This window comes from Lissotriton helveticus, chromosome 11 (assembly GCF_964261635.1).
Source record: "Lissotriton helveticus chromosome 11, aLisHel1.1, whole genome shotgun sequence".
Lineage (NCBI taxonomy): Eukaryota > Metazoa > Chordata > Amphibia > Caudata > Salamandridae > Lissotriton > Lissotriton helveticus.
In genome coordinates, this window is record NC_136072.1 from 1,183,759,768 (window position 1) to 1,183,774,091 (window position 14,324).

At 47.3% G+C, this 14,324-nt stretch overlaps 1 protein-coding gene across 2 annotated transcripts in view; it reads left to right on the forward strand.

Annotated features, from left to right (window-relative positions):
• STX2 (syntaxin 2) overlaps positions 1–14,324 on the forward strand; it is a 331,612-nt gene that overhangs the window by 239,767 nt on the left and 77,521 nt on the right. For both annotated transcript variants that reach the window (XM_078668008.1, XM_078668007.1), the window contains exons 6-8: positions 2,549–2,657; positions 5,154–5,227; positions 5,314–5,451. In XM_078668008.1, the coding sequence (XP_078524134.1) occupies positions 2,549–2,657; positions 5,154–5,227; positions 5,314–5,451 (321 nt within the window). The remainder of the gene's footprint in view (positions 1–2,548; positions 2,658–5,153; positions 5,228–5,313; positions 5,452–14,324) is intronic.

A 14,324-nucleotide genomic window follows, 5' to 3' on the forward strand; every position in this document is an offset into this window, starting at 1 on the left:
TTCCTAAGGTGGTGTCACAATTTCATATCAACCAAACTATTGACCTACCTGCATTCTTCCAAAACCCACAAACGGTAGCAGAAAGAATGCTTCATACATTAGACGTTAGGAGAGCGCTAATGTACTACATTGACAGAACACAACAATTTAGAAAGACACAACAACTTTTTGTTGCCTTCTCAGCACAGCACAAAGGCAACCCCATTTCCAAAGCAGGCATAGCCAGATGGATTGTTAAGTGCATTCAAATCTGTTATCAAAAGGCTAAACGCACTTTAACAATACCCCCAAGGGCGCACTCCACACGCAAATAGGGGGCCTCCCTGGCTTTCCTAGGTAACATTCCTTTGGAAGACATTTGTAGAGCAGCCACATGGTCTACACCACACACGTTTACCAAACATTACTGTGTGGATGTGCATTCCAAACAGCAAGTAGCTGTAGGACAGGCTGTTCTCAAGACACTTTTTCAAGCTTCTGCAGCTGGCACGGGCAACCGCCGCTAATGGAGGGACTGCTGTGTATTCTATGCACTAGATATGAATTTAGCAGCCCACATGCCTCGAACTGAATATGCTACTTACCAGTATGCATCTGTTCTTGGCATGTAGGGCTGCTAACATTCATATCGCCCGCCCTCCTCCCCGGTGCCCGTGGCGGCTGCAGACACTCTCTTGCATTCATCATTAGCATGGACATCCTTTACACTATTTCACTCCATCTCTGCCACAATGGCTAAAAACAATCTGGGGATGGAGTCGATGCCCATGCGCACTGTAGTCCAGAGGAGGAGCCACCTATCTCGTGATACTTCGAAGACTCTTCCAGGACAACAATGTGCGATTATCCGGACCCAACACTAGGCGGCGATCTATGCACTAGATATGAATGTTAGCAGCCCTACATGCCAAGAACAGATGCATACTGGTAAGTAGCATATTCATTATGTGTATATTACCTTACGATATAGTGTTTTCTAACAGAATTGTTTATGTGACTGGTGTTCTGCGTAGGATCATGCCACCTATTCTCTAGTGGCTTTCGCTGGGCACCTGTATGAACTCTTTCTGCCATATTAGTTGTCAAAGCACTCTGCCCGTTAATGGGTTAGTGTCCTGTCCCAAAGCTAGTCGCCAAGCACCTTATCCCAGCACCAGATGGTTTTCTTGCATTCATTCATCAGGCGACCACTGTATCCAAGCACGAAAGACTGTCATATTGTCTTTGATAGAGAGGAAGGGGAAGGGCTTTATGCATCTTTGGGAACCATATCTGTCCAAGTCATTCCTGCCTGTCGGCTAGATGCCTGTTCACGAGGGTCACACAAGGAATGCAGGTGGGTGTACAACCAAACCGATCCAAGACGCATGTTGGATATCATTGGTCCTAACCTGGGGTAATGTTTGCTGTTTTTGTTCTTTTTATGCTGTAATGATTTGCTTGTGTTAGTGCTATCTTGGGGATCCCATATTTGCTACCCTAGTTTAGGGGAACATGATTCTCCACTGCGGTAAATTTGTGTTGTGTTTACTGATTTGAGGGGAGAGAAACAGGGTATGTCTCGAATGCAAGAATTCTCTGGCTGTTCTGTTCTCCAGGCACATTATTCACAGTTTGTAAGGCATAACAGGAGGGATGCGATGACCCTTTCTGTTTCCCCTTTTTTATGAAGAGTTACAGCTGTACCCATGTCCCCGGGTGACAGGGAAATGTAACCAGATGTGCTCCCCTAAAAAGAGAGATTAGACAAAATAAGGGCCACGTCATGTCCTTCGGAGTTACTAACTTCAGACAGGTGACATCTTTCGTAAGAAACAAGGGCCAGCACCATGTTTTAATTTAAACGCCCCATCGCATTTCATATTTTCAAAGGAATACAAAACACACATGCACTGGTAGAACATATCACACAAAGACTCTTGGTGTCTCTGTAAATTCTTGTCCTGTTTGTGCATGAGGGAGAGGTTTGTGCTTTTTTGCTGTGTTTCTTCCACATCTAGCCATCTCGGTGCTCATATGTCTGCCCGTCAGCAGTTAGAACCACGGTACCAGGCAGGGTTTCTGTGTCTTAAACCTTGGGATGGAGACACCAAATACCTGACTGGGTCTAATCTGAGGAGGCATGGTGGGCAAAAAAATGATGGATTGGAATAGTACACCAAGGGACTGCCAGTGCTTACACTTATTGCAACTATTTCTTCCATCGACTTTTGTGTGTTTGATAAAAAACAGGCCAGAATGAAATGCCTCGCTCTCTTTTAGTATTTCATATGTTTTACTGTTCATTTGTTGAAAGCACTATAATTGTTAATAGTCCACTAGTTGCTAACGAGCACCCGGGACCTTCCGAGTCTTAAATGATTTCACCTGTGGGGTACTGCTGGTTTTTAAAAACTGTGATGTGGTCTGGGGTCTGTGCGCCCTCCGTTTAGGGCAGTATTCTTTAGGAGCTGCAGTTTCTTTGGCCATTCTTGCTTAAGGATGTAATACAGATATGTGCTTGTCGACTTTTGTGGCCTCTAATGGTGTTTTTTAAAACCTCTCTCAGCATTCAGTATTGTCCAGAAAGTTTGTGGATGCCATGACGGAGTATAACGAGACACAAACATCGTTTCGGGAACGAAGTAAAGGCCGGATACAGCGACAGCTGGAAATCAGTAAGTGTGCTGTGGGTGGGTTTGTCTCTCTTCGGAAGTTCCTTGGGTCCTTGTATCCTAGTCTTTGTTCCATGATCATGGAATTGTCACGCACACTCCCTTTTTAGGACTCCTCCAGGACTGCACTTGTGTTGTCTGTTACGAGACATTGTTCCCTTACAGTGAGCTGAGAGCCCGCCCGTTGCCTACCATTGGTTGGTGTCATTGTCACTCTTATTTGCTTACTTCTTATTTGTTATCTGTATGGACGTTCCTTTCTGTGCTTGTCTTTCTTCATCCCTCCCCCTGGAGCTTGGACTCATTACTGTGTCCTTTTACGGCTCACTTTTTCAGGTGTTACATTTTTCCTTTTGTTTAAGGACTCGACAGGAGTGCATGTATTTTCCCTCATTTTCTTCTCTGCCCCATTCAGCACACACTGTATTCCTCTGACTCACCTGTGTGCTCTCCCGCTCCACCTTGTTGCCTTTTTACCTGTGTGCTTTCTCCCCAACAGCTCCAGGTTACTGTCTTTTGCACCTTTGTTCCCCCACCTGTTCCTCAGTGCTGTTTTCCCCACCTGCATCCCCCGTTTTGTTACTGGCCCCACCGGGATCCAAAGTTTCTTCCGCCCTCACACCCCATGTTGCTTCCCCCCCTGTATGTAAAAGCTGCCCCAGCCATGACGCTTGTTGTTTCTGCCCCCATTCGTACTCCCAGATGTCGCTTCCCTCCTCCAACCCCATTGTGCTTTCCCCTCCTTGCATTTAAAAGCTTGTAGTTTCTGCCTCCCACCCGTACTACCCGGTGTCTCCTCCTCTTACCCACTTTCAAAAAGAAAAAACTTTTGCATGTGTGTTTTCCCTTTTCTTTTTTGTAGCCGATCTATCCTGAATCAGTAACTAAAGAGAAAAAATACAACCTTCCATTTTGTAGGTTCGCCCATCAAAGCTTTTTTTTTTTTTTTTTTTTGAAAGCTTATTTAGCCATGTGTCACATCATCTGGAGTGCTGTGGCGCATGGCTAAAAACCATTGTCAGAGCTGATAGGTCCCAAAGGTTAGACATGTTTGCTTTACCAATGCTTGTTTATGAATTTCATCTTTGACTCAAACTGTGGCAGAAGAGCTGCACTGCTGATATTACTGGGAGATTCAAATGAGACTCAAATTTAAAGCTGTCTGGCTTTTTCAGTGGGGGGTGGGCGGTGGGCGGTGGGCGGTGTGCTTCGAGGCCTAAGACTGCCAATAGCTGACGAAGCAGCTCTAAACTATCTTTGGCCTGTTTTCTCAACTAAAGATATATTTCTAGTGTGAAAACACAGCCGAAAAGACCGAGCGGGAGGAGTGCTTCATTTCCTACACTTGTAGGATCTGTGAAGAAGCCCTCGGTCTCCTCCCTTTTCAAGGTGTGTAAAAGTAACAGGCTGGGATACCAGGCTTGGTTTCCAAAGTACAAGTGAAACCGTTTCTTCCATTTTCGATACAGATGGAGATCTCGCGTCCTTTCCTTCTTGTCAGGTCATACATACGAAAGGCTTGAGCTGAAGTGATACCTGTCATAGCAGGGAGAAACTGGACAGGTTGTTTCTGGGGCTGGTCTTGAATATGTATTCTGATATTCAAATTATATTTTGAGCTAAAAAGTGCAAACAAGTCCAGCCATCATCTCCGTTGTCTAAAAGGTTCTGTTGGGTAAGATATCCCTTTAAATATTCAAATCCTCTTACCTTGGCCATTTATGGCTGTGAGCCGTCTTACTACCTACATGTGTATTACCTCCACCCCATTACACTACTTAGTTACTTTCTCCTCGGACTCTCATTCTCCCGGGTGCTGTATTATATTATTATTCCAGTACCACAAACCCTGCATGCATGATTTGTGGTGATAAAATCATTAATTGAAAGAAGGTAAAATTATGACCAGATAGATCTACTTTCAGTAGATTGTTTTCCTTCAGCGTATTTACTCATGTAGTTCGCGCAATGCAGCGTCTTTCTGTTTATCTGTATGTGGATTAATGTAACAACTACATTGCTTCCACTGGGACAGAATTAGCTGATGTTATGAATGCAGGAACATAAGGCAGTTCGAAGACAGGCATGCTTAAAAAGTTATTTAAATAACGAACATGTCTTTTAATCCCACCTCGGTTTTTAGACCTTTCGGGTTTTTTGGGGGAGCTAGGCAGGTGGGGGGCGGTGAAGGGTGAAATCCTAGCACGTTCAACAGCTATTGTAGACCACGGATTGCTGCAGGCGACCACTACATTTTGTTCCCATGAACAGGACTGAGTAGTTAAAAGGACAGATTTAAAATTGTGTGTTTGCTTTGTTCAGTTTAGTGAATGATTGCAGTATTATTGCCTTGACTTGTGTGAATTTTTTTTTTGCAGTGGACATGAAAAAGGCTTTTCCCCCATTTCTCCTAAGCAGTTTGTTGATTGGATAGGTTCTAGGTTTGTTCTTTAAACATGGTGGTTTTTTACATCCTCTTTACTCTTATTTTCTCCTCAGCTGGAAAATCCACGACCGATGAGGAGCTTGAAGAGATGCTTGAGAGCGGCAACCCTTCCATCTTCACATCTGATGTATGTATTGTGCGCTCTGCATTGGTCATGAAAGGTCTCTCGTCCTGTGCACAGTGATATTAAGCGTTGCTCCTTCTCCCTCAAAGATCATTTCGGACTCCCAGATCACCCGCCAAGCACTCAACGAGATCGAGGCGCGTCACCAAGACATCATGAAGCTGGAGTCCAGCATACGCGAGCTCCATGACATGTTCGTTGACATGGCTATGTTGGTGGAGACACAGGTACAACACGTGTGTGTGTGTGCTACTTTGTTCTGTTACCTTTCGGGCACCGACTTGTATAGAGCTTGTTTTGTGAATGAATGCTCCGCTGGCCTTCCATCAATATTCTTTCCGACTGAAGTGGTAGACAAAGGACTTTCCATATTATAAGACACATTTTACAAACCTAGCTGATGTGACTGTTGTGTTTTAGGTTGATACAGACTCGATGCTTTGTTGGTGTACTCACCCGATGTGCAAAGCAGATAAATTTAGAAATCCATCTTCTGGACTATGAAATCTCTATGCAGGTTGACAGTCACTTAGTTTCCTTCAAAACTCTTTGCCTCGGCCGCAGACAAGACCAGAAAAGAGATCCCCTGTGTGTTAGCAACACAATGTGGGACTTGCAGCTAAGCAAAGTATGCATGACACAATTTCTGTAGTACTTGCCTAATGAGTAGGTATTTGCTGAGTTCTGACCCTGTTTGCCCTGATTACCTTCTGAAACTGCCTTCGACAGGATGACTGTCGAAGGGCAGAGCTAGATCACATCAGACCTTTGATCATCGTGAACAGGCCTAGGTCAAAGGTGTTGGTATTAGCACAATGGTTTACATAGGCCATTATTCAGCACTTTTTCTCCTGGTATTCCCCAACATGACGACTTAGACCTTCTTCGGCCCAGTTACTGAGAGTCCCAAGATCAACAATGACAATTTGGCCGGACTTTTCAAACCAAGTTGTGGAATTCTGGAATACAATGCCCCTTTATCAACACACCTCTACCCACTGTTACTTTTCTGAAAACATTTAAATCCTGGCTTGTCAACTCCTTTAACTGATATTTGGCTTTTCTTCACAGTTGTCACCAAGATGTCATAATGGGCATGTACGATTTACAATTTCTTCAAAAAAAAAAAGAAAAAAGGTTTTAAAAATGTCTCACTCAAGACATCACAATTCCCTTTCATTCATGTAGGTATTCCTCAATAGAACATCTGTAAGAATATTCCCTTTCTATTCTTGGATGCCCCCTCAATTTCTCCAAATGTTATGTCTTGAGCCTTTTAGAGCCTTTCCTTCGTTCCTCCTACTCCTCCTGTTTTTCTCACATCAAATTACTGCAGAAGCGTTGAACCTTTTATACAAGGTGAAACCACCTTAAAATTAATCACCGTTCTGAAATTGAGTGCGCTGCTACCATCAGATGATTTAATTGTGACTAAAATCTGTTAACATCCTTTTGTTGTGCTTGTTTTGTGACCCTTAACAGCAGCCATCACCTACAGTGCATTTCAGTATAAAGCTTTGTTACCGGAAGACAAAGGTCGGAGCCTACATTCCCAAAAACTGTGCGAAAGTTCTGTAGTATCGTGTCTCAGCAAGGCCTAGTTATGCCCCTAAAAACCCTCAAACCTTTAGAATTGAAGTTGGCACGGAAACTGGAATAGAAAAGACAAGTTTATTAAGACCTCATGAGGTGGAACCACATTCATACAGTACCCTTAGGCAATGCATGAAGTAGCACCTCGAATGGAAGGCACATGGTCCTTTTATACCTGCACAGGGGTTCAAAAAGTAGGCGGTACACACACAAGACAAATTTTATGTACATATAAGGACATTTTCAGCGCACATTCAACAAGTGGGAGGAGCTAACGGTTTGACCAGTTTGGGGTAAACACATCTCAACAGTGATTTATCAGAAACAGATGTGGCTCAACTGAGCATGCGTGTATTTGGCAGAGGCTAAATATAGCTTGTTTCTAGACAGAATATACAAGCATCTAGCAGAGAGGTAGGACAAAGCATGTGGTGAGCACGAGGTAATGCATGGCATACAAAATGGCTTCCAAGAAACGGGCAAGATAGCATTGAAAAACAGATTGGCTTCAGCAAATGCTAACCTACTTGCTGTCAATTTACGACAGTTCAGTTTCTCGTGAACTCCCACCTACAGTGTACCATGAAAAGACCAACCATTTTTTAACTAAATGTGAATTGCAGTCTAGATATTGAGCTTCAGATTTACAATAGAAATATTACCACTGGCTCAGGCTCTCCAAGGGAATTAATGAAAGGGTGGAGACATAGGCCTGACTCCTAATACTAAGATGATGATGCTGGAATCTCTACCTGCTGCCGCAGGTGATTGATGTTATCCTTGCTTCTTGGGGGGGATCCCCATACGGCACCTCTTTCTGTGATCTTGCGTTGGCGCAGCAAGTTTGTGCATTGGGAAGAGGTAAGGGATCATTTGCAGTCTTATCAGCATTCAGTTGCTTACCTCAACCATCTCTGTGCAAGACCCCAATTGATGCAGTTTTTTTGCAGGGGTTGTCCTACATGTTTCGTAATGCTATAAAGGGACCTTTGCACTCTCATGTTTGATTGAGGCTCCATTTCAACCTCTGCTCAGCTACACTCAAAACTGCGTTTTTGGTGGCATCCCTATCTCCTCGCATCTTGGAAAGTGTTTTTTTTGGGCCACCCCTCTAAATAATACAATAATAAATCAGAACATGTTGGCTTCATCACACTGACCGCCCAAAAAGGGCGGAACACATCTGTCCCTATTTATAGTCTGTGAGCAGTGCCTATCTTTAGCAGACCAGAGACCTGCTTAAAGGTTGCCTGCCTTTACTTTTTGTTTTTAGGAATTTGTTTGGATTCTTTAAGCTAAAGTGGGGTGTTCCTTGCTACAACTTCCTAAGGGCTTCTTTCTGAGCATATTTTTAAAAATTTTGAGTTATGTTGAGCGCTATTGATGCTGTGGAGGACGGACAACTAACCGTTTGGTGAAGGCATGCGGAAGGTGAGTCCCAACTGGAAGGTCAAAGCCCTTATCCCATATTCCTGTAGTAGGTGATCTCTGTTATAGTCATAATCTAGTGAATAGTCCCGCTCATGTGCGGGGACCCCGGAGCAATCAAAAATAATCTCTTAAGCTGTCTTTATGTGCAGTCCTGCATAGACACTTAAGAGAGAATTAAAGACAGATCATGCAGCCTATACATGCAAGGCTACACTGTCCAGTACTTCAGCTAGAAATGCTAAGGTTATTCCACCAATATCACATTTAATCCTGTCTGCCAGGTTTCACCATGGAAAACATTCCCCCCCTTCACCAAATCCTTGGAATGATAGAGAGGAAGGGCAGGACAGACAAGTCCCCATAGGCTGCCATTATGTGGCTTAAAAAGGGATACCGTGCCGATAAGAAAACTTTCCAGAACTCTCCTAGTATCCCAGAATGCACCGCAACTCTCTCCACTTTCAGTTCTTTTTTCCGGCTCCTGCTAGCAGGACCCTGGGGCATTGAGCTCTCCCTTTTTAGGGTTTATTTCAATTTTTTGCACTTTTTAAGTGTTGGAGTGTGTTCACTCGGCGTGTTTTTTGTGTCTTATTTCATTGCTGGTGTTTTTCTGGTAATTCTGAGCCCTCATTTATCAAATATGCCTGCCTTATTTGATAAGGCAGGCATATTTGCTCTTGGAAAAAGGCCAAGTCCGATCCACACTAGGTGTGTATCCTGTGTCTCCCTTCTGCACATGTTCCCGAGGAGTGTGACATCTGCCAGACTTTCTCCTCCAGGACCCTGAAGGACAGACAGAAGATCAGGCTCCAAGGACTGGAGCAAAGAAAACAGCAAGGTCAAGGTGGGTCTGGGCAGCCTGGAACTGCTTCATCTGCCCATGCTGAGGCCTCTGAGGGGGCTCCCCAGTGGAAATAAGGCCAGAAAACGCCACCGGTCTCCGTCGATAGTCTCGACGTCGGCGTCGAGAGGAATGACCACGGTCTGTTCTCTGTCTCTCCAGGGCTCTGGATCGAAGCGGCATTGATGTTCGACGTCGAGGGGACTGACGTCGAGACCTCCGTCGAGGTCGACGTCGGGTACAGATTCATTGTCGTCATCGACGTCGAGAGAAGTCACGACGGCGCTCGCCATCGACTCGGCGTCTGACGTCGAAGAGGAGAGGAGATCGTCGACGTCGAGAAGATCATCAACGTCGAGGCGATCTTCGACGTCGAGAAGGAGAAGTCCGGCGTCGAGACATAGATCATCGACGTCGAGACGCCGTTCGTCGGCGTCGAGAAGGCGTTCGTCGACGCCGAAGAGGCGCTCGGCGCCTAAGAGGAAGGCATCGTCCTCCAGGAGATGTTCTGACGCCAGAAGCTCCTCCAGATCATCGGGGGCACGGTGGCGACGTCGTTCACCGACAGGGGGCAGGGACTCTCGGTCTCCCCAGTCTGGTCAGGCTAGGAAGAAGAGGAGAGAGAAGTCTCCGGGCTCTGTGTACTCTGTGGTATACTCGCCCCCCTAAACCGAGGTCACCTTCACCACCGCTCCGTTGCCGAAGGATCCGCCCCCTCGGATTCCGCCGCCACCTCCTCCTCATCACCCACCTCCGCCGCCTCATGGGCTGCCACCGAATCCACCTCCGCCACCTCATGGGCGGCTGCCTGCTCCACCGAGGTCGACCTCATTGCCACGCTTTCCGACTCGCCTGCAGGGCCTCTTCTTCCAAGGCTTCCGGTCAGGCCGCCACTACTTCCGCCGCTAAGACCTGCGGAACGACCAAGGCTGAGGAGGTCTAGATCCTGCTCCGGACGGAGAGGGAGATCCAGGAGTCGCCGTCGTTCGTCTACTAGATCTAGACGGCGCCACAGGAGGGGCAGGTCTAGGTCTCGTACTGATTCGTCCAGCGCCAGGGACTACTCGCCTACCCTGTTGGAATCCCCTCGAACGAGGGTGTCGCCTGTGGACGACATTATATCCTAACAGGATGTGCTGCTGCGAGGGGCGAGCAAGTTGGGCATCACGCTTACTGTGCCCACGCCGACGACCTCAGTCATTTTTGAGACCCTTCATAAGAAGCAACTGTCTCGACCTCTGTTGCCGTTAGTCCCGGGATTGGAGGAGCCTGCCATGGAGTTGTTCCTTACTCCTACGAAATCTGCCCCCTCCAGACTCCAAAAGAAGTACAGGGCACCTGACTCGGACCCAGCATTTCTCAGAGTGGATCCAGCACCGGATTTGGTGATAGTGACGGCGGCTCGGAAATAACATGCCACTGCCCCCGTCATCTACAGTTCCTCCAGACAAGGAGAGCCGCTGGATGGATTCGGCGGGCAGGAAGGTCTGCGGGACGGCCGCCACCTCCATGAAGGCCGCGAGTGCCTCAGCGTTGTTGGGACGGTACGATCGGGCTCTGTGGGAGTCCCTCCAACAGTTCGCTGACGTCCTTCCCAAGGAGAAGGAGGATTTCATGGAAATCCTGAACGAGGGGCTGCTGGTCTCTAATCAACTGATCAGCGCAGCTGCGGATTCATCGCTCCTGGCAGCCCACGGGTACTGCCATGCAATCAACCAGAGACGTCATGCCTGGTATCTGCTTACGTCATTGAAACCTGAGGTCCAACAGAGGGTGGCCAACTTACCCTTTTCGGGCAAGACCCTCTTTGGAAAGCACGCTGACGATGAAATAGCCCAGATGAAGGCAGAGGCTGAAACCCTGACGGCTGTCGGGTTGGAGAAGCCCAAGGAACAAAATAAGACCTACCGCCCGTTCCAGAGACGGTACGGGGTGCAGGGCAGGGGGCGAGGCCAGCAAACTGGACAGCAACAACAACAGTTCCAGAGGAGGCCCTTCCAAAAACGTCAGAAGGGCCGGGGTGGGCAGCAATCTGCCACCGCGACCAAAGGCCCGGCCGGGTCTAGGCCCTGAGCTGTTCCTTTCCCATCCTCCGTTACCAACTCCGGTGGGGGAAAGTGTCCAATACTACCTGGCAGAGTGGAGAAAAATTACTCAGGACAAGTGGGTGCTGAATATTGTTTGCAATGGATACAGTCTTCGGTTCATCAGCCCGCCTCCAGCAATTCCACCGGTTTGCTCGCAGTTCCAACTGCGCGAGCTCCAGGCGGAGGCCGACACCCTGTTAAGAAAAAGGGCGATAGAAGACGTCCCTATGTCTCAAACAGGGAGAGATCTTTACTCACGGTTCTTTCTGGTACGCAAGAAAGACCAGAACGAGTTCAGGCCCATTCTGGACTTGCGACAAGCAAACAAATGGATTCGCAGGAAAAAGTTTTGCATGCTGTCTTTGCACCAGATTTACCCTCAACTGCAAAGGGGAGACTGGCTGTGCGCGATAGACCTACAGGATGCATACTTCCATGTGCCCATTGCACAGAAACACCGGAAGTTCCTGCGAAGCCAATCACTATCAATACACAGTACTACCGTTCGGGATGAAGTCTGCGCCCAGGACCTTTTCAAAATGCATGGCGGTGGTAGCGGCACACCTGAGAAAGAACAAGGTGTTAGTCTACCCGTACCTGGACGATTGGTTGATCAAGGCATCCTCCTTCGCGGAAGCTCAATCGCACTTCTAGAAGACGTCCGTTCTCTTGAACAAGCTGGGGTTACACATCAACATGTCCAAGTCTGTCCGACTCCGGTCCAGTGCCTCCAGTACTTGGGAGCCTCCATCAATACGCTGTCAGCAAGCGTGTCTCCTTCGGACGGAGGAGAGACGTTTATTACTTCTTCCGTAGTAGGGGATCTCTGTGTATAGTCATAATCTAGTGAATAGTCCCGCTCATGAGCGTGGACCCCGGAGCAATCAAAAATAATCTCTTAAGCTGTCTAAAAATGCAAACCGGCAAAGACACTTAAGAGAGAATTTAAAGACATATAATGCAGCCTATATCCACATGCTACACTGTCCAGCACTTCAACTAGATATTCCACATTCCACCAAAACCACAACAAGCCCAGCTTGCCAAGTTTTCTTCACAGAGAAAACTTCCCCTTTTACCAGTAAAGCCTCAGGAATGATAGAGAGGAAGGGGAGGATAGACAAGCCCCATAGGCTGCCATTATGTGGCTCAAAAAGGGATACCGTTCCTTTAAGAAAACTTTCTAGAACTTTCTCAGTATCCCAGAATGCTCAGCAGGTCACAATTACTTTCAGTTCTTTTTGAAGGCATATAACGCCAGACCTGTAGCATTCCGAACATAAACATTTGCCTCCACCGGGGAGGAGGGCGGGCGCTTATGACTAAAAGAGAGGTACCCCTACTACAGAACTGCAGTTACAGGACAGAAACTACTCCTTCTGTAGTAGGGGATCTCTGTGTATAGTCCTAATCTAGTGAATAGAATGGCAAGCCCATCACCACACAAAAGCGGCGGTGGTGAGAAAGAGTACAACACCACTACTGTGTGAACAGATGGTACACCCCAACCTCTCGTCTTTGAGTTTGGCGGCATGGCTCCTGATATAGTGCAATATGGCCATTTGAATCTCCCTGCGGAGTGTGTGGACATACTGAAGGAGGCTAAGAGACCTTCCACTAGGACTTCTTATACTTACAAGTGGAAGAGATTCTGCATCTGGTGCAAGTCCGAGAACTATGATCCGACGACATGTAAGGAAGATGTCATCCTTCCATACCTTTTGCATTTGGCGCAGTCTGGCCTTAACTTCCATTCCATTAAGGTCCATCTAGCTGCGCTGACTGCCTCCAGGAAATGCCCTTCACAGACTTCCTTTTTCCAAATTCCTGTGATAAAGGATTTTTTGGAAGGCTTGAAGAAAGTGTTTCCTCCTGTCCGTCTTCCTTCGCCTTCATGGGAATTGAATGTGGTGCTGTCCAGATTGATGAAGGAACCTTTTGAACCTATTCATAAGGCTTCGCTATAGCACCTGTCCTGGAAGGCGGCGTTCCTCGTGGCTATTACATCGGCCGCAGGGTGAGTAAAATTCAGGCGTTGTGTTGCCAAGAACCTTATACTGTATTTCTGTAGTAGGGGATCTCTGTGTATAGTCATAATCTAGTGAATAGTCCCGCCCATGTGCGTGGACCCCGGCAATCAAAAATAATCTCTTAAGTTGTCATAAAATTGCAGAACTGCAAAGACACTTAAGAGCGAATTTAAAGACAAATAATGCAGCCTATATCCACAGGCTACACTGTCCAGTACTTCAACTAGAAATTCCACCAAAACACAAACAGCACAGCCTGCCCAGTTTCTCCCAAAGAGAAACTTGCCTCTACCAGTAAAAGCCTCTGGAATGATAGAGAGAAAGGCATGGACAGACAAGCCCCATAGGCTGCCATTATGTCGCTTAAATAGGATACTGTGCCTTTAAGAGAACTTTCCAGAACTTCTCCCAGTATCCCAGAATGCACAGCAGGTCCCTCTTACTTTCAGTTCTTTTTTCCGGCTCCTGCTAACAGGACCCTGGTGCATTGAGCTCTCCCTTTTTCAAGGGTTTATTGGAAATTTTGTGCACTTTTGGATTAAAAGTCTTTTCAGTTTGTGTGCTTGGTGTTTCCCTTCACTCCTGTGTATTTGTTCAGGCTTTTCAGGGCTCTAAAATGCCTGCTCTTTTCGACAAGTGCCCAGCATGTGGAAGGAAGAAGGCCAAGTCTGATCCACACGACGTCTGCGTACTCTGTCTCCCTGAAGCACATGTCCCTGAAGATTGTGAGATCTGCCAGACCTTCACCACAAGGACTCTGAGGGACAGGCTGATGATTAGGCTTTAAGGCCTGGAGGCTGCAGGTGGGTCTGGGCAGGGTGGGAAGGCTCCCTCTGCCCCTGCTGAGGCCTCTGGGGGGCTCCCCAGAGGCAGGAAGCCCAGCAAACGGTCCCGGTCTCCGTCGATGTCGATTGGGATGACGACGGTGTGTTCCCCATCTCCCCGGGGCTCCGGGTCGAGACAGCGTGGAAGGTCGACGTCGAGAGGCCTGGTAGGCCGCCGTCGAAATCACCGCTGATGGCGTCTTCGTTGTCGACGTCAGCGTCGAGTCATCGACGTCGACAAAGAAGGACCGACAGGCATCGGCGCTCGCCGTCGAAGCAACACCGCCGATCGCT